The sequence below is a fragment of the Cygnus atratus genome, chromosome 10 (assembly GCF_013377495.2).
Source record: "Cygnus atratus isolate AKBS03 ecotype Queensland, Australia chromosome 10, CAtr_DNAZoo_HiC_assembly, whole genome shotgun sequence".
Taxonomy (NCBI): Eukaryota; Metazoa; Chordata; class Aves; order Anseriformes; family Anatidae; genus Cygnus; species Cygnus atratus.
The window spans coordinates 9,433,621-9,458,943 of NC_066371.1; the positions used below are offsets into that span (position 1 = coordinate 9,433,621).

At 42.7% G+C, this 25,323-nt stretch overlaps 4 protein-coding genes across 9 annotated transcripts in view; all 4 read right to left on the reverse strand.

Annotated features, from left to right (window-relative positions):
- The window catches only part of PXK (PX domain containing serine/threonine kinase like), a 35,852-nt gene extending 23,605 nt beyond the window's left edge, over window positions 1-12,247 (reverse strand). For 3 of the 6 annotated variants that reach the window (XM_035546887.2, XM_035546886.2, XM_035546888.2), the window contains exons 1-3: window positions 11,999-12,247; window positions 2,297-2,347; window positions 1,586-1,633 (exon numbers count right to left, since the gene is read on the reverse strand). In XM_035546887.2, the coding sequence (XP_035402780.1) occupies window positions 1,586-1,633; window positions 2,297-2,347; window positions 11,999-12,100 (201 nt within the window). In that variant the 5' untranslated portion in view covers window positions 12,101-12,247. The remainder of the gene's footprint in view (window positions 1-1,585; window positions 1,634-2,296; window positions 2,348-11,998) is intronic. The other 3 variants (XM_035546889.2, XM_035546890.2, XM_050712782.1) reach the window with 1 other exon arrangement.
- Window positions 12,248-14,179: 1,932 nt separating this feature from the next.
- HTD2 (hydroxyacyl-thioester dehydratase type 2) lies at window positions 14,180-14,729 on the reverse strand. The gene has a single exon (XM_035546884.2). It carries the CDS (start codon window positions 14,727-14,729, stop codon window positions 14,223-14,225), a length of 507 nt encoding a protein of 168 aa, XP_035402777.1. The 3' UTR covers window positions 14,180-14,222.
- Window positions 14,180-17,005, reverse strand: RPP14 (ribonuclease P/MRP subunit p14). The gene is made up of 5 exons (XM_035546885.2): window positions 16,798-17,005; window positions 16,628-16,712; window positions 16,093-16,169; window positions 15,423-15,501; window positions 14,180-14,814 (listed from the first exon to the last, which is right to left on the reverse strand). Exons 1-5 carry the CDS (start codon window positions 16,881-16,883, stop codon window positions 14,758-14,760), a joined length of 384 nt encoding a protein of 127 aa, XP_035402778.1. The 5' UTR covers window positions 16,884-17,005; the 3' UTR covers window positions 14,180-14,757.
- Window positions 17,006-21,227: 4,222 nt separating this feature from the next.
- PRKAR2A (protein kinase cAMP-dependent type II regulatory subunit alpha) overlaps window positions 21,228-25,323 on the reverse strand; it is a 53,728-nt gene continuing 49,632 nt past the window's right edge. The window contains exons 9-11 of the mRNA XM_035547000.2: window positions 24,121-24,186; window positions 23,294-23,432; window positions 21,228-22,717 (exon numbers count right to left, since the gene is read on the reverse strand). Of these exons, the coding sequence (XP_035402893.1) occupies window positions 22,584-22,717; window positions 23,294-23,432; window positions 24,121-24,186 (339 nt within the window). The 3' untranslated portion in view covers window positions 21,228-22,583. The remainder of the gene's footprint in view (window positions 22,718-23,293; window positions 23,433-24,120; window positions 24,187-25,323) is intronic.

The window sequence follows — 25,323 nt, forward strand, 5'->3', positions numbered from 1 at the left end:
TATGGAGAAAAGCCTATCTCCAAGCACAGATACATCTTTGCCCTTCCAGACAGTTGAAAGCAGAATAATCTAGGAGCTTGAGATTCAGGGAGTGAGCAGGAGTTTGCACTGATGAAGGCCAAATGTTAACGAACAAGACCTGTTAATGTAATGTAGCTTCCCTCTACATATCCTCCTATCCAAGTTAGAGGAGTATGTCTCGATGATTCTGTTTGATCCTTTCTAATCATCCACCCAGGCCTAGCCTGTCATCTCTAAATTTAAGGTCTAAAAAGGTCTGTTGCCTTTCCACTAAAGCTGCCTCATTTGAAAGTTAAATGAGAAGACAACAAAGCTTTCTCATGCCTTAACACGTTCCCCATGGTTAAGAGGGACTTACAGTAGATTAAAAAAATAAAATAAAATGAACTATCTTCTTTTTAAAGCCTCGTCAAAATTGTTTCTCGGTGATCTCTATCAAAACTTGACAATGGTTAAGACTACAATGACTCCTGTGCACTACGTCGACCAGCACCATTTCATTTCCTTGTGTTCCCATAGCTGCTTATCTAATCTTAAATCTTGGATTTTGCTGGAGCAGGAGATACCTTTGTATTGCATTTATTCAGCACATCACATGAGAGGTTCCTGGGTCATGACAAAAGTTACTGTGTGCTACTGCATATTCAACAAAATAATTGCACAACCCAACCACACTGCCTCTATTGAATTATGACTAATTTGCTCTCCCATCTACCTTCTAATCTGCTTCAAATTATTCCTGCCCTATCAGCGTGCACGATTCAACATCCTGACATGTTTTTGCTCACCGAGGCTCATCAAGCAAATAGCTGATTTGACTGGGGGGGAGGAGGGGAGCGGAAGCTATATTAAGTTCCCAAATTCACACATTTAATGGGGGGAATTAGGCATAAAAATATACCCTCAAGTCACAGCAGTGCTCGCTTTTTGTCTTGCTTGCCTAGTACCATGGAAATCTCGAGTAACAAGTTTCACTCCAGGAGATGCCAGTCACTGCTGCTTCCCCCCTTCTCCCAAACACGCTCCTATACCCTGCTTTTTCCCACACGAACTAAAAAGAAATAATTGTCCTAAAAAGCAAAAGAAAACACAGTAAGTCCTGTGTTTAAGTAAGGAACACTTTTCAGTGATACAGAAATCCATCACATGATAAGCAGCATCTGGAAGTGCTTTTAGACGAATATAAATAATGAGACACATAGCACTTCAATGCTGAATTTATAAGGTCGGTATGTGCCTTGGCTTTCTTCAAATCAAAGGAGGAACAAATAATAACACACAAAACCGGAAAAGTCACAGTACTGAAGGGAAAGATTCAGTATCTGCCAATCTCCACCATTTGTATATAAATTGGTCCTATTGATGCTAAAATTATAATTTTACAAGAAAAAAAAAAGCCTAAGAGTGAAAAAGCATACATTTAAGTTACATTTGAAATCATAGTTTCCCTTTATAGCCGTGTGGATTTGTATTTTTTCTTCACCACAATATATAAAAATATCTCAAGACATTTTAAATATATCTTTCTGACATTTCATATTTATATATCAAGGGTAAAAGTTACCTGCAAGCTATTATTAAGCAAGTCGAAGTCACTGTATCGCCTCACAATCTGCAAAATATAAAGAAAAAGTTGAGGAAGCACATTACTTTTCTCATTATCATTTTACTGTTCAAAATCCCATCAGAGAGAGGTAATTCCTATTTGTAATTCTCTTCTTTTAGCTATTTTTGTACAAATGCATAACTACTGGATTTATGACATACTGCCAGAGCCAAAGAAGAGTTTTTAAGGATATCTCGGCCAGAACAAAAATGCATTCCTGAATATTATCTTAAACAGCTTTCCAAAAAATACGTATGAGCAAAGTTGCCTACAAACAAAGCATTTCTGCCTTATTAGAAGCAACAATTTTTCACCATCACCTTCATTACTACTTCTAGGTTTTACTGGCTGTGGATCAGCAAGGCTGTGATTTTAGCACTAGAGGAGGCAAACTGGCATTTGAAATTTAAAAATGACAGCCACACCAACACATGGTAATAACATGACAGGCATTTTTTGTTTTCCTGGAAAATTCACAATACTTGCCTTCTGTAGCTGGCAGTAACAGTGTTTTTCTCAGTTTTTGACCAAAGTATTCAAGCACTTCATGTTCTCAATTTACACCACCATTCCCCTCTCCAGCTCAAATTTAAGAAGCTAGGAAGAGAGAATTTTCAAGTTCTTCCTAGAAATGCATCTTGGTTCCTGAACCAGAGTTTACAAAATTACCTGCCAACTGTTTTCCGCTGAAACTCCTCTCTGAACACGGATTATGTATTCCTAGTAAAAAGAAAAAGTTATTAGGAATGAGAACTAACGAGATGAAGGAAGTTATTAGGCACTTCTCCAAACATGACCACTACCCAATTAGGAAACATTCAGAAGCAGAAAATTCAGCTCCAGACTTTGAGCTTCGAGGTGAAGGTCCAAGCTAAGTTCATTCAGACCATCACCAGCAACTCACCCACTGCTTTGCAGAGGTAAAGATGAAAAGAGGTCCAAGAGCTTGCAGAATGAAGCAGTTGAACACTCTCACTTAGTTAAGGAAAAGGTAAGAGCATACTCAACGAACATCATCTCTATTGAGAACAGCTGAAGAAACCTCTCCCCACCTCCAATATCTAACCAGCGGTCCCCAGGAATTACTGCCTCCATCACAACAGAGCAAAACGCCAGTACGCACCCACAGCTGCCCAACCTCTGGTTATATTTACGTGAAAAAGGTTTGGCATGTACTTGAGTAACTAGAACATATCAGTTCCTCACGATGGTAATTCTTCATTTCTAATGCAAATTTAATTATAGAATCATTTTGGTTGGAAAAGACCTCTAAGATGATCAAGTCCCAACCATTAATTTAAATTATCCTTTAGATTTTAAGGATCAATTAATTCTCCCACCAGGATTACACTCAGAAAGCACAATTCTTCTCAGTCTTCTCATTTCAAGCTTCAACACACCTTTTGTAGACTAATGCCCGGTCAATGCAGCAATTTAAATAATTACCTCAAGAACAGAGATACCAAGTATTTTGTGCACCTCTTCAGAAAAGACATTCTTTGAGGAAGCGGTGATTTTGTTCACCTCTACTCTGTTGGAGTTTGAAAGCAGTTCTAAAGACACTTTGGGCATTTCGAGATCATACACTAGGCTTTCCAGGAAAAGGACTTGCCTATAATCTCCGTTTAAAGCCTACAGTTGCCGTATTGTTTAATTAGCAAGGAAATAAAATTAATCTGGACTATAAGAATAGTAATAGGTACTTCCTTTAACATTTGCCTCTACAGAAAGTTCTATGAACGCAGTGTTGTTTTTTTTGTTTGTTTTTTTTTTTAAAAAAAACGTCTTGCTACAGAGATCTGGCCACATGATGTCCATTGAGAGACATGAAGACGAAGAGCCACAACGGCATGGTGCTGCTCAAGAAAAGGCAGTGCTGAGCACTGAGGAGTGTCAAGGAGCGACCAGAGCCAGAAGAGATGGAAGAAGCCACCCAGCCACCTATGCTTTTACACTTTCCTCCCAAGTTCGAAGCTGCAGGCCCGGAGCACGTCCCACAGCCTTTTCAGCAAACCCATCTTCTCCGCTCTGCTCGGCCATGGATGGCAGAACCACACTCAGCTCACATGGCTTCATTCACCCCGGTACTAACTTTCAATAGCACCTGATATAATTTTTCAATTTCAAACACCACCTCATTGTGCTGAACAGCTTACATCAACAGCAGTCTCGCAGAAATGAAAAGGACAGAACGGAGCATTAGGGACAAGGTTTTCTTCAGATATTAAAGTTAAAGACGCATTCCAAATTATCACAAATAAACAATAATTAAGTTAAAAACAAAAGCATTTCCAGCACCTTAAGTTTACATGCCCAATTTGTCCATTCTGTAACAATAACGGTACCTACAAATGTGGCACGTACCCGCACACCACACAGATAACTCGATCAGTTGAGAGTTTGATCCATGAAGTATTATAAATTCAGCCTCACAGTCAGAAATCCAGCACAGACATTTATTATTAACCTCGTTCAAGTATAATGAAATGTCTTCTGTTTTTTTGGGGAAGTTGCCTTCAGAACCACACAGAACTAGTTCTTCTCTTTCAAATGAAATTAATTAAGAGCTTATACACTGAAGAATAAAAGCGTCCCAGCAAACAAAGTGAAGCACATCAGAGAATCCCACCTTAGAATTAAACTTCCATTTAACACTTATCACCATGAAAGGGAAGTAGCATAAAGCAAGAATCAGGACTACTGCAGGCAAGAGCCGAAGGCAACACTCATCAGACGATGTTACCTTGCCTGTTCAGCCTTAGCTCACCCAGGATTTATTTACTGGAGTTTCCTTCTGAACCACAATGCTGTTCAGGCAAGAAAGCTATTTCATTTTCTCAAATTCACATAAAATATCCTTTATCAGCAACAGCTATCGAATATCTGTAGCAACTTTGAACCCCCTATCCATGAGAACAAATTCGAGACTAGTTAGCATGAAAACCACAGTATTTGACATTATAATCAAGGTAACTTCCTGTAAAACAAGAAGCCCAAATCCTCAGCAATGATAAGAAAACTCCACAGAGCTGATTCTAATTCAACCAGCTTAATAACATTTGGAAATTTTCTAACAGAAACCAATTAAGCAGACACACAAATTCACAACTAACGTGGCTTTTCCAATTTTGTGACTGTTACTGCATTTTGGGAAGTAGGAAGAGACTATTCCGCTCTCAGCCAGAAAAATGCAGCAACTGCTTATTCAGCAAGTCTCAAAGGAACATTGGCTATTTCTCTGAAAAAAAAACAAAACACGTCAGGGATGATTCACCGTGTTCAGTCATTCATCTTTTCTAGTATTCTGAAAGCAGCAGAGTTATTGCCCAACCCCTTGTAGCACTTACTCGTTATCCAGCAATTAACCTTTGCTGTTGTACTCCAAGAAAACGCTCCCGGACAGGCAGAGCACACCAATTCATTAGACAACTGTCAAAGCATCGTGCTGCATACAACCACTCTGATCAATATGACAGTCGTCTCCTCTGCAGAGCGTGGTGATAAACACTTCTCTCATTTCCTTCCTTCCCAGATCTCATCTTCACAGGACGATTATATTACAAAAACAGACTTGGGCCACAACTATTTTTTCACGCAGACCATAGGGTTTTCCCAACCAGTTCTGCTCGGGTGTCCTAAAGCATTAATTGACCCCACATTTTATGTCCCAGGATTCACAACCTACAGCAAGAGAGCATCCCTCTACCGATGTGGCTGTTAGTTCTGTCTGTGATAAAAGGCTAAGTCCCACCACGCTCCCCACATCAGCACTGAACTCAGTGAAGAACTGGCCACTTCAGCACTACGTGGTGAAGACAGCTAATGACAGCGCCCAATTTTAGCAGGACAGAGACCATGCCCATAGGAAGGAAATTGAAGCTGTAAGGAAGACAGGCACACTCCGAACAAGCTCTGTTTGACTGCATAGTATAGAACAGGAAAACGTGACAGACAGGGCTCAGCTCTGATAGTTGCTAGCCCTTTCTCACTCCTGCTGAAAATTTTCGGTATTTAAGACCAGGCTCAGTGAGGTCTAATTTAGCTACCCTTTCCCGTGAGTCACGCAGAAATCCCCATGATGTCTTTCACTCCTACACGAACGGCTCAGAATTGTTTCCAGGACTCAGTTTACCGAGCAACTTCAACAACGACCCGACAGCTGCCAGACTGCACAGAAAGGTCTCAGCTGGCAGAAGAGGGATGGCCTCGTGCTGCTGATGCGGCCCCAGGGCAGCAAGCTCACCAGCACCCACTGCACAAGGTCCACCACCGCTCCCAGGCCACCTCCTGTCCCTTGGGGGTCCCACGCGGGTCAGGTTTGTACGCCCGCTGCTTTTCCTCCCAGTACTGCTGAGCCAGTTCCTGCCACAAGCCCAGCGTTCCAGCAGCAGTTCGTCACGTACACGTATGTATGTGTGTATTTAAAGATGCCAAGCAAAGCAGTTTTACCTAGGGGATCGCTTCCTGGCTGCTCTTTTTAGTCAAGAAAGAGGAAAACAGTGTTGGGAGCAGGGAGAGCTGCGTGACCCCAGTCTCACAGTCATTTCCTAAAATCTTCTTCCAACCACTACAGAGAGATGGAGATCCCGAAAAAAGTGTTTTCCAAACATCCACATGGCTCAGTGACTAACACGCTGCCCTTCTCCAATCCTTTGCCAACAGCAAGCCCACAATTACTGCCTGGCATTAACGTTACCCTGATCTTACCCTGCTTAACCATTTCCACTCAGAGCCTTTCTGAGGTGTTTTTTCCTCCCATTCCCCAAGATACACCTCAGCATTCCAGCCTTAGTTAAAACACCAGCGTCAGCAGTTCAGAGCCTCACAGGTAATTTTGTCTGCATTCCTAGGTGCGAGTCACACAGCAAAGTATGTCACAACACTCAACAGTTGCTGTTTATCGCCTCTCCTGGTCATTGAAACAGAAAGCAGACGGAATAAAAGGCTTTTGCGGAGACAAAAATAGGAAACCAAGTGGTGCAATTAGAGATTCATATTAAAAAAAAAAAAAAGTAGAGAGTCTTCGGCCAATATTAGGTAATACATTTTGTTTTCCCAAGAAAACTGTCTCCAAATTTCTGGCTCAGGGTAGCCAGCCTATTTTACAGATTTCTGCTCTGCATCTGTTTAATCCAACAGGCTTGAAAAGCCAACCATTATAAAGATCCAGTCACCTTCAGGTCACATCAACTGCAAGTTTGAAAGGGCTTTATTTTATAAGCATTAAAGAGAGGAAAGCCTAATTAAGCATGAATACAATCCCTGCTTAAGAAGGCTGGATTGCAACTATTTCTAATAAGAAGCTCTTTTAAGTGTTTATTTAGAAAATCTCCCATGTGAAAAGCAGCAACAAAATCGGGAAAGCTGCTCAGCTCGGGCACCTCTTCACTCCAGGGCAGAGTCCGTATTTACAGTTGGCACGAGCTGCTGCTGAGCCCATCTGGTGCAGGAGCAGCGCCGGCGGTGTTTACCTGTGTTTCAGCACACAGGAGTGGGCGCACTGTACGGCTCCAAGCGCACTGCACTGCACTGTAGTAGTGACTAAGCCATCCAACAAGTGAAACCTATGAAGTAGGACAACTGCAGGAAGAAAATAGGACAGGCGTTTACATGTAATGAAACGTACTGAACGAGAAAAGCTGCGGAGGGAGATGAAAGAAACGAGGGCATTTCAATACGCCGTACCACCCTGGCCTTCGTCAGAAAGGGGAAGATGTTCAGCATTTCTCAGGAAAGACTCAGTAGTCAATAAAAATACCTTAATTATGCTGCAAGATTTTGTAGGAACCAATATTTTGCCTGTGGTCCTTGCAGGAGTTACAGATGCAATATAACTTGGTAAGTTCAGCACTGGAAACCATAAGGCTAGAATATCTAAAATACATAAAGTCCTGTGGAAGAACCACATAACCAAAACATCAAACAAGAGAGCTCTAATAGCTCCCTGTCTAAAGCCACCTCTAAAAGTAATTTCATGATATCTTTTTTCAAAGCGAAGGCAACCTTATAGAGATTGAACTCCTTATAAAGCAGATGTGCAAAGTCCTTTACAAGCTTTTAAAATATATTCTAAAGTTCTAGAAACATATGGCTCCATTTTTCGTAGCACAGAAAAACATATAGGAAATAATGCAGGAAAAAAAATATAAGTGCTTTTTTCAACATGTTTTTTTAAATCTAAAAGCTATGAGTGTCAACATTCATCGTCGCTTAAGGAAAATGAAAAATTCTGAAAGTATGTTACAAGAGGGATTTATTTCAGCTGTTCATTTCCAAATGCCTTTCAGACAAGGATGTACTGTAGCAAAATTGGCTGTTTCGCTACTTCAATTTCAACATGAAATGCATGAAAAAGGAGAATTGCTTTGGAAAAGAATTAATGTTCAGAAGTACGTGTACGAGAATTACTCGCTAGTGGTTTCACTACTTCGAAGTGCTCTAAAACTTGTATGTACAGATTTGCGGTTCATAATACGGCGTATGTCTAGGTTATGGTGGAAGAATGCAGCATCCTATTTTAAGGCTTACACAGAAAGCCACTTTTACACAGTGAACACACAGAGGAAAGATTGCACCACGAAGCAATTTCAACAGTGAAGATGTATTAAAGCTGTAGTGCTGAGAATGCCTCTGTTGTCAGAGCACAACATTCAGCATTTAGATGAGACACTTGAAATGGTTTAATACAGCGGATGTAATGCCACTCCTAAAGACAGCAAATGCAGTGGCAACAAAACAACTTCATTTTCTGCAAAATGGCTGGTACACGGACCTACCAAGAGCACTGAACCGTGCCTGTGAGGTGCCCAACACACTCCTGGAAGTTTTACAGCTATTCTCGTGTCTTATTCAGTGCTAGTGATGTGATTAAAGCACATAGAAGGAGATGCAACAAAGCTGACGGGGGTCTGCCTATGTAATTTCAAATCTATTAAGTGAGATACCATTGGAATGTGTTTGCAATATAAATTTATTTGGCTTTCAAAATGAAATGTACTCTATAAACACTGCACTATACAATTATTCGCAGGTAAGCACACATTCCAACAGAAGTCAGAACGCTTGTAACACGTGTAACCAGGAAAACAACTTTTGTAGAAAAGAAAAGGCGTCGCTTTCATTTTCAGTTATCACCTGAAATAAACATGCAGAAAGAAAAACTCTGCTGACAATATCTTTGTTGCAACACAAAGGCACGGATATTACACACCAGCTCAGATGTACTAACTCAAGTAAGAGCTTCTCAGCTCTTTTCACTTGGAAAAAACATAAAGAGCTTGTGAGCAAACCAGAAATGTCTGCAGCTGCTTTCCTCAAAATCTAAAACCAAAACATACCGGGGGATCAGTATGCTCTTACTAAGCAAAAAGTACAAATCTCTAAACGAGTATTTTGAATACTAGCTTTGTCCCTTCTTAGGTTTCTGGAGAGTTGAGGTACTATGTAGTAGTTTCAGGTTTGGTTTTGAGCTTTATTTTTTACTTTCACCTTCATTCCCAGGGAACAGAAACTAAATTTCTGCCAAGTACAGCCCCTAAGTTATTCAGTTTACATTCACCCAGTCTGTTGTATTAAATCTCAACAGAAACTGCTCAGAACAATAGACCAGAAAACTATTCATTTGACACAAGCTTTGGTCTTCTGGTTGGTATTTCACCATGTCTACGGAGCTCTTCCTGAAATTCTTTGCCTTTTCCTCAGCTGGTTATTCAGAAGACTGGCTGTTTTCAACACCTGTAGAAAGTTTACATTATTACTAGTTCGTTTGTCACATTAAAGGTGCATCTAATCTGGGCCTACATCATCGTCACGTGAATGCTTTTATAAGCAGTGATATATAGGAAAAAATTATAAATGCAAACTTCAAGTGATTCTTACAGCATTAAGAAGGATTAGAAAATTTTAATACATACTGCTGACAAAAGAATATAAAATGTATTCCTGGATGACCTTGTATTTCAGCTTTAGAACAGGTCTGGCATATGAAGACCTAGTTTTCCAAACATTCATTTGGGATAAAGAACTGTATAGATCTATACCTTGTTAAGAAATCACTTGGAGGTGGGGTGAGGGACAACCCCAAAAAGCACTGAGATAAAGATAACCTACTTCCTTACAACTATAATATAATAAAATATAATATAGTTCTAACGCCCCACAGAAAAACTTCCAACATATATCCCTATTTCTTAGAAGGAATTCATTTATACACCACTTCAAACACAAGGATCTACTTCCATGACTTATTTAAACCAGGCAAGTTCAAATCGTGGACAGCACTGCCCACTAATAAACAAATTATTCAGATACCAGGGACATAGGATGAAAAGTCCAAAATGACAAAATACTCCACTTACATCAAATGAGAAAGCAAGTCTCTGTTATGGCTTCCTGTATTTTGTTATCCCACACTGTCTCTATACAAGCCATCTGTGCTACAGACACTTCAAACCATCTTTCAACTATCAACAGGGCTTCTGCAGTAAAACAAACAATTACTAATAGATGTATCGTAGAGACAGATTTTAAATCAAAAGGCACAGTGCTTCAGCATTCTGTTATTAACAGAAGATCAGAACGAATCAGTAGAGATTTTTTTCTGAACATCCATTAGAAACAGAATACAGAGATGAAAGGCGGGGGGGACAACATTTGCTATCAAACTCACCCAGACAAGGCAACACACAGAGAGTCTGGATTGAAAATCTACTTCCAAGTACTCATTCTAAAAGAATTTTGTGCCTTTTTTTTTCCTAACCAGAATCACGCAAACCAAAAGAACATGAAAAGCTACTGTCATTTGCATTCATGAAGCAGCGTAATAAGCCACAACACAAACCAAGTTAACGATGAAGCTGTAATACAGACTGCTAACTGGGGAATATTAGATGTTATGCAGCTTCTCACGCAACTTGGCACATATGCCCCTCAGACACTGAAACAGGTAAAAAGTATTAGGCTTGCCACAGGATAAACCTGATCAGTTTTATTTATAAGAGGGGTTACAATTGAGAGCCGTGGCCCACTAGGTTCACAAGATCTTCTAGAAGATTTTTCACATGTGGTTTCTGTTCAGAGGAAGACTGGGATATCAGTAAACGTGAGATCTTCATCTACAAGAAAGCCCCCCCACACTACAATACTTCCTGAGTGCAGACTGCTTATAGGAAAACTATTTAATAAGACAATCTTCAGATTAGTTGTATATCCCGTGGTGAATCTACAATTATCGTCATACAAGTCGAGAACATTTAAGAGCATTCACCAGCTGCAAGGAACCAATAAAGGGATCAACAAGGCAGGAATGCTGTGCAAGGGGCAGAAGGAACACCCTCTCTCCACTTAAAGCCAGCTTCCTACCGGTGTACCTGCTGCCGTAGTGCCTCTGGCCTTCTTTTTAGCCCAACATCCCCGCTCTGAGCTAAAGGCAGGGATCAGAAGTGACAGCCCGCTCTCTCTCTGATTCTCTATCGCAGTACTGCTTGCTCATACTGTAAGTAAGCCTAGTTTTTAAGGTGGAAAATAACTGCAGACAGGAGGTTATGAAATTGGGATTATTACTGCAAGCTCAAAGACAGTACAATTCTCATGAAGGTGGCACGCATGTGTACCGCACATCCCAGAATTAACCTGTGACACAAAGTCCCAAGAGGGCTCGTTCTGCTGGGTGCCGCCGCTCCCTGCGACACAGAAAGCAAGCTTTGGGGACATCCCTGCAGCTCGGCAGCCCCACTACAGTGGCACCAAGCAAAAGTAACTTCATCTCGGCTACTGAGATGGGCCAGCGAGAACCCACCTCTGCTCCAAACGTGGTGATGGATCCCACGACAAGCAGAAATTATGGACACTTATTTCTTGAGTCCTACGGTGCGAGGCCTCTCTCAGGGCAGATGCGAGCCCGAGGCAACACGAAGCCCACCGCCCGCCCCACGCAGCCACCGAGCTGCTGCAGGCAGGAGACCCATTTCACAGAAAGGACAGGCGGGGGGAAGCAGCAGCAGCGCCAGCAGCCCCCCTACCCCACATCCCTACCGGAGGGGCTCCCCGGGGGGCTGCCCCCTCACCCCCTGCGGTCCCCGGGCTCCCCCTAGGGCCCCCTCCAGAGCTCCCAGGCCCGCCGGGCACCCCCTGCCCCCCCGCCCCCATCTCCCCGCGCCGCCCGGGGCTCGCTCCCTGCCCACCCCGGAGGCTCCTCGGGCGGTCCCCGACCCCGCCGGGCCTGCTGCCGGGGAGCCGCCCGGCCCGGCCCCGCTCCCCCCCCGCTCCCTCTCGGCGCCCACCCCCGGTTACCCCGGCGCCTCTCGGGGTCCCCCCCCGGCGCCCCGGCTCCCTCCCGCCGCCCCCGCGGCCCTGCCCGCCGCCGCCGCTCACCGTGTGGGAGTGCAGGCTCTGGCTCGCCTCGATCTGCGCTGTCAGCGGCACCGTGTCGTCCAGCAGCACCTTGCCGGCCGGAGGCTTCTCCATGAAAGCCATGCCGCGGAGGGCAGCGGGGACCCGGCGCCGCCGCCGCCGCCGCCGCCAACCTGCTTCCCTTCCCGGCCAGCTCCCGGCGCTGTCAACACGGCAGCTCCGCGCCGCCCCGCCGGGCCTTAGCGCCGCCGCCCGCCCGCCCTGTGGCCGCCCGGCCGCCAGGGGGAGCCGCGAGCTCTGTCGGAGGCACGCAGCGGCGGCATGGCGCTCCTCCTCCGGCCGGGGCCGAGGGGACGGCGGGCAGGCTCCCGCTGAGGTAACCCCCTGCTCCCGCTCCGCCGGCCGTCACGGGCGGGCCGGGCTCGGCGCTTCGTCGAGCCCCGGCAGAGCCCGCCCTCGGCTTGGCTACCACAGACCGGCAGGAGGTTTTCCCCCAGGCACTGCTGGGGCTTGCAGCTCCCTACCTTTTTCCTCTCCTTAGGCAAACTATCGTGAGAAAATTGGGTAGGATTCGGTATCGTCTGCACGGTTTAGTGATTTTAGTTAAAGAGTATTTGCAAAATGTGAATGGAAGGCGGCAAAATGAATTCCACAGCCTAACTTTCCTTGTAGCAACATCCCAAATGTATTTCCATAGCACGTAGCAATCCCGCTTGGAAACCTACTGCCCACGTACCCTTTTGACTTTTTACACTGCATACAGAAATTAACCTCACTTCAAATGTTGTAAGTATATAAGACTACAGATCTACAGTTTGTCACACACTTAGAACAGTTGGCACAAACAGCCTCGATCTCCCCTCTGCCGCTCCACGCTGACAGGAAAATGGCTGTGCATTGTGATTAAGCAGTTAAATCTCAGCTTAGAACAGCAAGCTTGTTTGACTCTTCCCAAACTTCTCCTGCAGTTACCCTGGAGGTCAGATACAAATTTAATTATTGCCTCAACCTCCCGCCTACTGTCTCACCCTCAGATTTGATTCATTCTGGTAATAGGCATTAACACATTCTGGTAATAGGCATTAACTTCACAACTAGAGAAGTAGATGCCTGATTCGAAACAGTGCTTTGAATAGCAAAAATATGTTATCAGGCAGTGACCTAAGGCAGAAAAAAAGAAGCAGGAAATGAATCAACTCACAGACAAAAGATAAGGAAAGCTCTCAGTACTGGTTCCTTGTTATGAAGAGGCCAAGCCCTGTGCTTTGAAAACAGCAGGCACATTTTAGTCAGCCTAAATGTTACAACTGTTGTCACTTGCAGCTGCCCCTCCCTGTGATCCTGCCTCCTTTAACACCTGAGGTATGTTGTTGCATTAGGGTTGTATTTGACATCACACCTAGACAATATAGCTGTTTTACCAGTGGCCTTCATCACACTGTTTGAGGACAAACTTTCTTTTCATAGCAAACAACTTTTGAGATTATTTGTATCAATGCAGAATGCACTTCTGCTGCAGAGAAAAGGATGGGGTAACAAGCAGCCAGAAAATGAGTCACCAACTGAAAAAAGCCTGTACGTTTACTACTGATGGTCCTCATCATTCCTCATAAAGTATTTCAAGTGCTGCATCTTCAAGCTTTGTTAGGAAGAGTGTGTTGTTTATATTAAGGCTGGCTACTACTAATAGACTGAGCTAAAGGCTTTATTAGCTAACACATTGCAAAAGAGCACTGCAACATCAGCTAGAGGTTCAATACAGATTACATGAAGCAATCTTGCAGTACATGTGTATCAGTACCTTCACCTGTCTGTTTTGCTTGTTAAAAGCACAGAATTGTCCCTTTTCACCTGTGTTTGTTACCAATGTAACTATTTTGTGAAACAGTTATAAGGTGTTTTAACTGGGCTACTATGAAGTGCAGCCTTGATGAAAGGAACAGCCTCAATATAAGCTCCTACCGCTCTAGACTTTCCACTGTAGCACAGCTTGTCTGAAAGTGCCACATCTGTAAGGCGTAAGTGCCTAGTTCCATTGGTTTCAGTGTGATGGTACACAGAAAAATTAAAAGTTGTAAGTCTCTTAATGCAGTTACCATCAGGATTAAGTTTGTGTATAGTCTTTGGAAGATCGTGAAGGTTTTCTGTTGCAAATGTACTGGATTAAGAGATGCCATGTAAACAGACAGTCAAAACCAAACATGTATTTTTGCCTTTACTGTGAAGTAGCATAAGATCAACAGCTCTAACTTTCTGACACCATGACTTTCACCATCCCTTCCATAACAGTCTTTCCACTTCCTTTGACTTTACATGATACTGAGATGTGTGCAACAGAGGTCTTCAGTCGTTTAACTTCCGCTGCAGCTATGACTTCTTCTCCAATATACAAAGGAGCTGGAAATCGAATCGCCTGAGAAAGAAATACACAACCTTGACCAGGCATTTTAGTACCCAAAACTGCAGAAATAAGTCCATTGATCAAAACTCCATGTACAATAGTTCTCCCAAACCTAGACTTCCTTGCAAAATCTTCATCTAAATGCAAAGGGTTTGTGTCACCTGTTAAATCAGAAAAAGTAACAACATCGTTCTGTGTAAAAGCTTTAGTAAGTTCAGCTTTGTCTCCAACTTTTATATGTAAACTCTGAAGTAAGGAACATCCAAGCAGAGAGCTTGTAACTGTCAGCTTTGTCAAGGCTCTTTGTCGGAAATCCCCTCTAGAAATTCCACACCTGCAGAGCAGCAGCATCTTCTTACAATCAAACCAACAACCGCATTCAGTCCAAGACTAGTTCTCTACTGTTCCCAGATAACGCAAGAAGAAACGGAGATGTCTAGTTCGGGGGGGAAAAAAAAAAAAAACGCATTAAAAAAAATCAAATGCACTCAAAGTTGAAAATACTGAAGATTTCCCTTTTAAATAAAATATTTTAAAAGTTAGAGCTATGGCTGAACAGAATTTTGGTTACTCATGGCTTCAGAGACAAAGAATTCTTGGAACTTGTTTTATTCAGCAGCATCCTCAGAAAAAAAAAAAAGCTCTGAAGGTGCACATTCATGCATGCATTTTTAAATGAAGTGAGCCAACATTAACTATTAAAAAGGGTAGAAACAGGGTAAGGAAGTAAAGGATTGGACCAAGGTGTAGGCAAAGAACAAAATTTTCCAGAAATTATTTTTTCACAGATATATTAATATCAATGTTTCTCATTGGAATGAAACCATGAAGTGATGAGACAGCTGCTACTGTCAGATTTCACAAAATTCAGTGTAAGAAAACAACTGCTTAAACACAGGCCTATACACCTGCACTGAAAAGCATTTCACTCCCAAACCAAGAGTTTCTTGCAAGTAGGCCACCTGTCTATTAAGAGGCCACATGCTCAACTAGCCAGGCGATCACACAGCAAGAACTGACATTTGGGGAAGCCATCCGGCCTACCTGCAGCACTCGAAAGGCACACCTTCTGTTCTGGTAGAAGCCCAGCAACGTTAGAGCACTCCACAGCTTGACAAAGCCACTAAGTGAAAAAAATACAAAAGATTTATTAATAAAATTTGTTTTTCTGTTCTCCTGCAACATAAACATCTTAAAGAAAAGTATGTTACGTAAAGAGTAATGAAACCTTAACAGAGTTTAACAGCAGGTAATTCCACCAATGAGTGCTAGTAGCAACACTATGCCATAAAGGGTTATTGTAATGACTGCAACATAACAGATGCTTAACGTTACCTTGTCAAACTCACTTTGCTGGCCCCCTTCATAAGTTCTTTCTGGGCCTTTAAACTCCTTCTTCCCCTAAATCACCCACAGCTGTCTTCATTTAAATCTGGCAACCATTCACATCTTTAGGACAGAAAGATATCTAATGCCACTTATTTCAGCAGTGCTTAGTTCCCACCAGACCATTCTGTTTTAAAGCAGGAATAATATGTGGATGCACCTGGGTTTAAAATCTCAGTGAATTTTAACTTATTTTCTGCATGCTCCATGCAGGTAGCTGCAAGTTAGCCTTAACTCTCAGAGACCACTCTTAGACTGAGAGTTCTGCTTTTTTAGTGAAAAATACTTTCATGACTGTATCTAAAGTGCACACATAATTGCACCTTACCTGCTAACAACTCTTAATATTGCAGAGAGAGTTTTCTCCTCATACGTTAAGACATCAACAGGCAAAGCTGCTCCAACCTATGTAAAAATAAGTTTTTAAGTAAGTGCCATCCCACGCTTTTCCTGGGGTTTATAACCAAGAGATTTCACTGTCAGCACATGCCTTTGGGAAAGTTATGCTCAAATCCCACACGAATTTCAGCTACACCACCCCTCGTTTCCTGCAACACCGCTCTGACAGAAGGCAGCTGGGTTCCACAACACAGCTGCGGGCCCCAGACACGGCCTGCCTTGTCTGAAGCCACTCAGCAATCAGAGAAAGGGGGGGGGGATAGTAGTCAGGGCTCCCCCACCCACGCTGTTCCCTTCCCCTACTCCCCCTCACGAAGCACCCCAGGACAACACCCTCCCCATGCCGACTTCCAGAGCCGGGCGGGCCGGAGCCGCAGGACGACAGAGGCACAACCCCAGGCGCACGGCGGAGCAAGGAACGGTCCTTCCCCCAGCACCAGCCACCCCGTCCCGTCCCGTCGCACCTCTCCGTGCAGCTCCCTCAGGGCCGCCACCACCAGCTGCTTCAGCTGCGCGGCGCTGGGCCGGGCCCCGCCGTCGGGCAGCTCCCTGCGGGGAAGCAGAGCAGAGGGCCGGTTAGAGGGGAGAGAAGAGGGACGGGACGGGACGGCACGGCGGGGAAAGGGCCACGCACAGACGGACGCGCAGGTAGTGGTGCCCGGCCGCGTTCCTCAGCACCCGCCGCTCGAAGGCGGCCGGCGGCGGCTCCGCTCTCGCCATCCGCCCCGTGATGGCGGCGCCCGCCCGCCCTACGGCGGCCCCGCGGAGTCAAGGCCGTCGCCATGGCGACGGGGGGGCTGAGCGCCGCCCGGGGGCGTCGCCTCAGGGCGAGGAAGGCAAGGAGTAGCCGTAGAATCATCATTTTGAAGTGTTTTCTAACCTTTATCTGATTCAACCGTCCCCCTGCCACCAATGTCACCCACTAAACCATGGCCTGAGGAGTCCTCGGGGCCGAAACGAGTCTCGCCGGAGCTGGGGGAACGGGCGGTGGTAAAACACCTGAGACCTGCATAAATGCTTGTGGTTGATCTGAAAGACTTGTGTGAAAATCGGCAGAAAGGGTGGAAGTTCATTTACTCCGCAAAAAAAACGCCCAAGGCGAAATAACATCCTGAGCCTAAGAACTTCATGGATTTTTCCTTCTTTTAAAAAACATTCATCCAAGAATGAACGCTCACCTGGCAGGGTAACACTGCAGTAACCTACACTTAAGATAGGGCCCGACGCACAAGAAAGTTATTTGTCATCAAGCTAACCAGTCTGTGTAAAGGCATTTCAGGTTTCAAGATGTTTTCTCTGTTCAGCCTCGGGATTTTCTCTGCCCCCAGCAGCTTGGCCCCCTCCGGCCCAGGCACTTCGTGAGCCTTGGGGCTGACCCTAGCACACTGACGGCCTTCTTGGGTGTCAGGCTGTAAGGGGCAGGCCTTGCCCTCTTCCTACTGCTGATGGGGCACAAACCTGGAGACAGCACGTTTAGGTCAACTACAGCCTTTGGTGATCTGAAGGAGGTATTCACAAGAAAACGGCGACACATTTCACAATAGGCTGTCAAGCAGCCTATTCTGTCTTCCAGATAGATCTTTTGAATGCTTAGTCAAGATCTTCCCTGCTATAGCCTATAACCTGTAATAAGAGGCCGGTCCTAGTCAATATGGGATCATTCCTCCTCAATAAAATCTTCTGTGGAACTGAAGATTCCCAGCACTCTTTCCCTCAGTCCTCCTTTCCTGAGGAAAAAATCCCAGTTCTTCTTGTCCTTCTGTAAAACATGACGTTTTCTAGATCTTTGTTCATCATGCTGTTGCCTTCTAGCCCCTTCACATGTCAACATCTTCCTTTAGGGCCCAAAGCTGAAGTTCTGTATTGCAGCAGAGGCTTTCTCATGATGAGCACCACAATCCACCTGGACTATGCTCCCAGACTCATTTAAAAACTGTACAAGAAATACCAAATGCTTAGAAATGAAGCTTAAGCAAAAGCAAATGTTGAATGTTGGAATAGATAATTTCACACATACCAAAGTTGTTTTGTTGTTGTTGTTGTTTGTTTGTTTGTTTTTCAAATTATTAGTTTGGTTAAAAAAACAGCTTGCCACATAAAATTCAGTAGCTGTAAGTGTAGGACAGCAAGAGATCTCTAGTGTTCCTCCTAGGAACAGAGAACCAGTTAGCACAGTGCTCAAATAATATCTCTACAATAATGTGGCAAACATGTCAGAGCAGCCAGTTTTATTTGGAGCAATAATCTCTATAGAATTTTGTATTATTTTTTAAGATATTAGTAAAATTTTGTCACCAAAGGGCAAAAAGTGGCGGTCAGATAATGAACAAACCTGTTTTGGTTATTGCAATAGTGTGAGTGCTGTTCTCCATCAGGCTCTGATAACACAAGCACCAGAAACTCAGGCGCTCCAGGAAAATCTAGTTAGCTGCTGTAAAGCCTGCTCCTGATGTAAGCGCTGCGGGGGGTTGTGTCAGCTGCAGTAAACAATAAAGAGCACACACAGGATTGTACCAGGAAGGCTGGACACAACATGTCAGTTTTTTATTAACCAAAAGTGAAGCTGAACCCGAGTGGTTTAACTTGTTAAAACCATATGCTTATACGTCAGATATTTTTTTTTCATGTTAACACTGTACTGCAAGAACCAAACTTTGCAGCTATTCATCCTTTGAGAATCAAATAGTAAGTGTAAAATGAATTAAAATAAGGGTCCCTCAATGAATCAATTAAAAATATTTAACTCAAAAGAACAGACCAATTTTAAGAACTGTCTTATGAAATTCTCCCATGTGAAAGACTTTTAAAGCACTTGGAGCCTTGAGGTAGCAACTTTATGCAGAATTTAATTCCCCTTCTGCCCCACAGAGCAGAGGAAAATTAGTAATGCATTATTAGCTCCAGCCAGCTAAGCGGAGTTGAGTGTTCTCCCATGAGGTTAGTGACTTTCTTCCACCTTGAAATAGCAGTGTAGTGCTGCAGACAATCAGGAGAAAATCCACAAGGAAGGCCTCTTGAAATAAAATATATGGTTAGAAAGAAGTGAAAATAATCAGCAATAACTGTAACAACAAAAATTATCTGGAGTGAAAAAAAAAACAGTGTTTGTATTTTGGCAAGACTAGTTTACAAATACAAGTCATGAACAAGCGTCCATTTTCAGCCAACAGAAAAGAAAGAATGGAAGTGACATTCAAAGGGTTGGTTTTTTTCCCCTCTGTGCAAAATTGCACAGTTTTGTTTTCTTGTCTAAAAGAGAGCATTTTGCCCCCTCCTTTTTTTTTTTTTTTTTTTTTTACATTGTGAAACCTGTGCTGTGACATTAAGTAGAAATACCATATGCCAGGATATTCGACCACTGAAAGCTCCTCTCACTGACTTCACAACAATCACAAGCAGGAAATCAGAAATGAGACCTTTTCCTCCAAGTCTCAAAGACACTATCCTCTTTACCCACTTTGCTGCTGAGTTCTTTTATTAAAAACTAGATCTTTCTCCACTGTCAGAGAATCCACAGAAGATTTACTGAACACTGAGCAGTAACAACAAAAAACCTGTGCTCATTCTCCCCAGCATTTGTGAGAACAGTCATAGAGAAAAGGAATAAACTTAGACAATAATGCAGGTAGAACTTTACTACCAGACACCTCACATCACTCCTTGGTCTTGGTATCACCCTTTGCACGTTTTCTGACTTTGCTCATTGCTGGTGCTGTTTGGCTATCCAGATGCCTGGCTATGTTGAGCATCTTGCTAGAAGCTTCTATCACTACCTTCATGTTCCAAATTTGCCCAGAACATGTTGGTTAAACCAGACCAAACTAGTCACACACTTTGCAAACTAGAACAGTTTACATGGACCTGCCTTCTTACAGGCTCATTCTCCTTCAGCTGAAGGTCAGGTTGCCTCTCTACACCACCGAATGATGTCACAGATCCTGGATGCAGGATGGCATTGCCCAGTATGCCTTTGCTTCAAGGAATCTAGAGAAAGATAAAACTTCAAAAGTTTGCTCAAATTCTCCCTTCCAGGCAGAATTACCTTACAAATCTAACATTGGTCTTGCTTGGGTGTTGGGTTTTTTTTTGGTTAAACTTCAAAACAATTGCCAATGTTTGCATTTGCTGAGGTATCCAGTCCTGTCCTGCAGAGAACCAAAGTGGAATCCATCTGTAAGGCAGCCCAACCTGCCAGGCTCCTCCAGACAAAGGAGAGGATATTTTGCTTGGGAGCAAAGACCCCAAGATCATTATTCAGAGCAAGTTTCTCTTTATACTGGTTTGCAGACCAGCTTATATCTGGGTTGCAAGACAGTCACAAGCTGGCTTTAGAGAGACTTCTTTCTTAGAGCCCAAACTATCTTAAACTTTAAAATATCAGTGTAAGGGCCCGATGAGTGTGTTTTTTTTTCTTTTTTTTCTCTTTCTTTTATTTTTTGTCTTAAAAAAAATAAAAATCTGTAATTAAAAGAATGATACTGTCTTTGGTGTAAAACCTCAGAAGCACAAAAGAAGTACCTGCTGCTTCTTTGGCTGTAATTTATAACAAAACAAAACAAAAAAAAAGAAAAAGAAATCCAGCCCAGGAAAGCAAGGGCAATTCACTGTTCTAAAATACATGCAGTTAGAACAGCCACTACACATTACAACTAGAACAAGGAAACACCTTGTTCAGTGGTGCCCACTACAAATCACTTGCATCATATAAAAATATGACTCCAATTACAGTTACTGGACAATAGCCAAACTTATCAAGTTTCCATCCTACTCATATTGCAGGAACTGGGACGTCCTCATCAATTTAGGGAAAAATATTTATCACCCGGAAATCAACTTACAGCTAAGTTGCAGCTAAGTATCTTGTGCCTTAGAGAAATGTCCACTGTCATAACTAGAAACAGGAATTCAACATTGGCATCCTTCTGCTCTTGCTCAGATGGCCATGAATAAAAAGAGCAGGTTCTGTTACATTAGCATCCACAATTAAAATACCATCATCCCCATAAAAACACCACCAAGTTTTTCGTGAGCTGCAGAAGAATGCAAATTCAAAGGGTCACTAGATTTATTACCTACAAATTCAATGATTTAGTATACATATTCCATTTCACACCATAAAAATGTTCTTCTTATGGTCTGATTCTTATTTAGATAGTACTTTGATAAAATCTCAGCTGTATACCAATTAAGTCCATTAAAGCTGTAGAAATAGAATCTACCTAGAAAATGCTGCAAATTTAACAGGTATTTTAGATAAACATCATTAGCTTAGCTATCACTTAACCCAAAAGATCCCTCAAGTACACCAACTGCCTAGTTAGCAAAGACATTTGCTTTGCAAAGTCCAATGTTACTAACTTTTCAAAAGTTTTTAAAATCAACATGGCATTTGGAAGCCAAGTGGACTCCAAGTGTCCAATAAAGTTAGAATACCGTGATTTTTTTTTTTTCGGGGAGGAGCTCCTATAAATAAGTACAGAAGTAGCTTTCCTTTAAATTACATAATATTCACCTCCTTATAAAGTTTTAAAACTGACCCAGACAACAGCACCCTGGCAAATCTAGCAGTATAAAGGATCTCCGTAAGCAGAAGGTGGCCATCTATTGTGATCTCACCACAATAAAATCCACCTGATGTCAGAAACGAGGAGCAAATTTGGGGAGATGACAACTATGACACCTTCCAGCCATTTGACCTGAACTCACTGCACACTTTTTGGGAAGCGTGGAGCAAAACAATTTTCTTTGCTGCTCAGAAAACACTTGAAATTTAGTAATGCTTCATTTTCTGCATTTTGTTGCTAAGCAGACTCTCACCTGTGTCCCCAGCTCAGTTTACTTGGTTTAAAGAGCTATAGTACCTGCATCTTTCAGCAGGTAGAAGAAAACTTCAGTGCCACCTTATTAACCAGCTCCACTGGTATTTTAACTTCAAACCCAGAAGCTACAATTAAAAGCAAATTTGACATTGTGTAAGGAAAACAATACAAGAAGATAATAAGCCTATACAAGGCTTGTATTCCACAGGTTGCCTCTGCAGAATAGGCAACCTCCCACCACAAAATCTGATCTGAAAATTTATCCCAACGGGAACACCAGGAGGAAGGAGGCTTCTGTATCTTGTACACTTTGGATTTCGTATCAGGCACTTGAACTGTTGAACAGATGCCATTCTGAACCAAGTAAGTGAACTCGGGGTTAGAATCATCTTTAATCTAGGTCTAATAATGAAGTATCAGCAGCAAAGTGGAGGCAGGGAGCGAGCAATCCATCTGTGCTGAGACTTGCTTATGGTTTTTAAAATGCCCAAGAAGACAGCAGCAGTAACTGTTCCGTAGTGTCCATTTTCCTTGTGAGTTGTGTTGCTGATAGGAGGCTTTTCTGTGTCTTGAACTAAGAAGGCATTGAGGTACCCTGTGCCTAATTCCCTGGATCCAACAGGTCCATGCTAGAGCCAAACATTGCCACCAGCTGCTCCTCATAATGCGTTATATTCCTCTTCATAATATTCATGCAGGGTCCAAGCAACCTCTCAAATGCTTGCACATCCATGACTGCAAAGAACAGAAGTGAAGATTGTTTATCAAAAAGGACACCACATGCCAATCTACTTTTTGATCTCAGAACACAGTCATTCAGTCTAATCCATTTGGTTCTGAGGCTCCAACAGAAGCCACACAAACAAATCCTATCTCTGATTTCTCTCTGTCCTGTTGCTTGGAGAAACAAGATTAATGAAATACACACCTGACCTATACACGCCGTGTAGGCATTAACAGATCACCTGGAAGCCGTGACAAACAATCTCTATATAAGAAGCTGATGCTGAAGTCTGGAGTCCTGGTGCAAGTTCCCCCTTTCAAAGGGCACAGACCATACAAGCAGGGAAAACAGAGCCTGCTGGGCAGTTATCCCCACCCACCTGAAACTAAAGGTCTGAGCAGGAGACAACGGTGCTTCTCAGACCTCATCATGGAAATCCACTCCAGGCCAATGCTCTTAGCTTCTAGCATCTGACCACAAGGTACCAAAAGGCTGGCCAGGTTTCAAATAGCTGCTCTGTCAGGGGTAGTCCACAAAACAAGTGAAGACCAGAAGAGAGTAACTAGAAACATAGAACATCTGCTTACCTAAACATTTGACCTCCCCAACAGCATAGGCAGAGGCTGCCCTGGGTTTGTTGGTAACAAGTGCAAGCTCTCCAAAATACTGTCCTCTGCGACACCGAGCAATCTCCACTTCTTGGTTAGCTTCCTTACTCGTCATAGTCTGTAGAACAGTGCATTTTAATTATTCACATGCAGTTCTGTCTTTGTACAAGGCTCAAGTTAATCCCAGATATCCTGGGGATGTGCGACCGCTCATTGGTTTAGAGCTTTTAAACTAGCAGTTCCCAAATCATTCCCTGTACTGGTAGAATACCCTGACAGAATGTCCAATTACAAGTTTGATAAGAAAAGTGTATGCTGGCCCACAAGTTTTGAGATTGGCAGATACTCACTGTTACAGCTTTGGGAACTGCTATTACAGTGGCCTAACGCAGGTACAAAGTTTTCTCATGCATGAGACTTTGCTCCCTAAGGACTGCTCCAGGCTGTACAGAGATTTGTTCAAATGCCAATGGCTATTATGTCACTGGAGATAAAATGTCCCAGCTTTGTTAGCTGCAGTTTGCTATAATCCTATAAGTTTCATTTCCACACTTAAGGCCAGCGAGAGTACATCAGGTCAGTTAGCAGAGAAGCAGATACGAGCAAAAGACCTTCCAACTTTAGCAAACTGAATTCTGGCCGCTTCAGAACAGATACAGGGATTTACAACCTATATCACGTAAGTGACAAGGATAAATATCATTAAAAAAATCAATCTTAAAATAAGCTAAGTTTTTGCACACTGCTCACATTAATTGATCAAATCAGGGATTAATCTAAAGCTTGATCACCCAATTTGAACTTACCTTGCTTTTAATCATGATTTTTACTTCACCAGATTCTACAATGTAAAAGGAATCTGCTTTATCACCCTGTGAAGAAAAGGTAAAACATTTTTTTTTGTTTACTGTAAAAGCGTGTATGTATATATATATATATATATATATATATATAGAAGTGGTATTAAAGCATTCATTCTGAACTAGGCTTTGTGCAGAGATCTGCTGGAATTGAGTGACACTCAAATTCTTAAAGCATTAAAAGATGACTGGTTATGCAACTATATCAGATGAACCCACAGGGGAAGAAACTGTTAGTACACATCCTTCAGTGACAGGGGAGGTAGAAAGGAAAGAAGCAAAGGGGATTGACAGTACAGAGCAAAATCACTTAAGTGAACACAAATCTTCCGATACTCATGAAAGCAACCAGAAGATAGTGAAACTAACTTGAGCCTAGAATTTTCAGAAGCAAGGTTTAATAAAACATCAAGTCAGTGACCACGTTTCTAGATGTCAGTAGGAAGAAAGATCCATTAAACTAAGTATGAATGAGTTCAACCAATCCTAGCTAAAATAGTGGAATCAGCAGAATCCAGAATAGCTATACTTGAGGAACATTAACATAGAAAGGAAGAGGACCACATCCAGAATGCAAGCCATCTACATGAGGAATGATGCAACAGCCATAGAAAGGTAGTGAGTAAGGAATGAAGCACTTAATGGCATCATGCCATTACATGAAAATAAGTCACACCAGGAAAGTGGGAGAACCTCCAAATTGGTAACCATTTTATATCAAATTCTACAAAGATATGCTAAGGTGTTGCTGAATAACTGAGCATTAAGTAAAAATTTTTGTTTTAGTCAAACTCAGCTGTTTCTATGAAAAAGTCCTATGACTACTACCTAGACTTCAGGAAGGCCTCTGACACTGTCTCCAAAAAGATCCTCATAGAGTAGCTATTGAAATGTGTTCTGGATGAGAGAAAAGGGGTTCATGGTATTGATGCAACTGCTGTAACGGAAGAGCTAGCAGTCTTTTCCAAGCATAACATTTCATCATCTTTTCACTATCACCCCAAACAATCCAGACTATTAATCCTACTTGTATTTTTTTTTTACAGGTAATTCCATCCTTGTCCTTAATTCACTTATTAGAGAGATTAAAACCAACTGTGCAACTGGAGGCTGATTTATTAGCTTTGATTTTTCTGAGAGTCCAGTTTT

Excerpts from the sequence above, each read along its gene's own strand:
- RPP14 (XM_035546885.2), bottom strand. The coding sequence starts at position 16,883 with ATGGCGAGAGCGGAGCCGCCGCCGGCCGCCTTCGAGCGGCGGGTGCTG. Across the intron at positions 16,713-16,797 it reads CACTACCTGCGCGTCCGTCT|GGAGCTGCCCGACGGCGGGG; the intron begins GTGCGTGGCCCT and ends GCTTCCCCGCAG. Across the intron at positions 15,502-16,092 it reads ATATTAAGAGTTGTTAGCAG|TGGCTTTGTCAAGCTGTGGA; the intron begins GTAAGGTGCAAT and ends TTTTTCACTTAG.
- HTD2 (XM_035546884.2), bottom strand. The coding sequence starts at position 14,729 with ATGCTGCTGCTCTGCAGGTGTGGAATTTCTAGAGGGGATTTCCGACAA.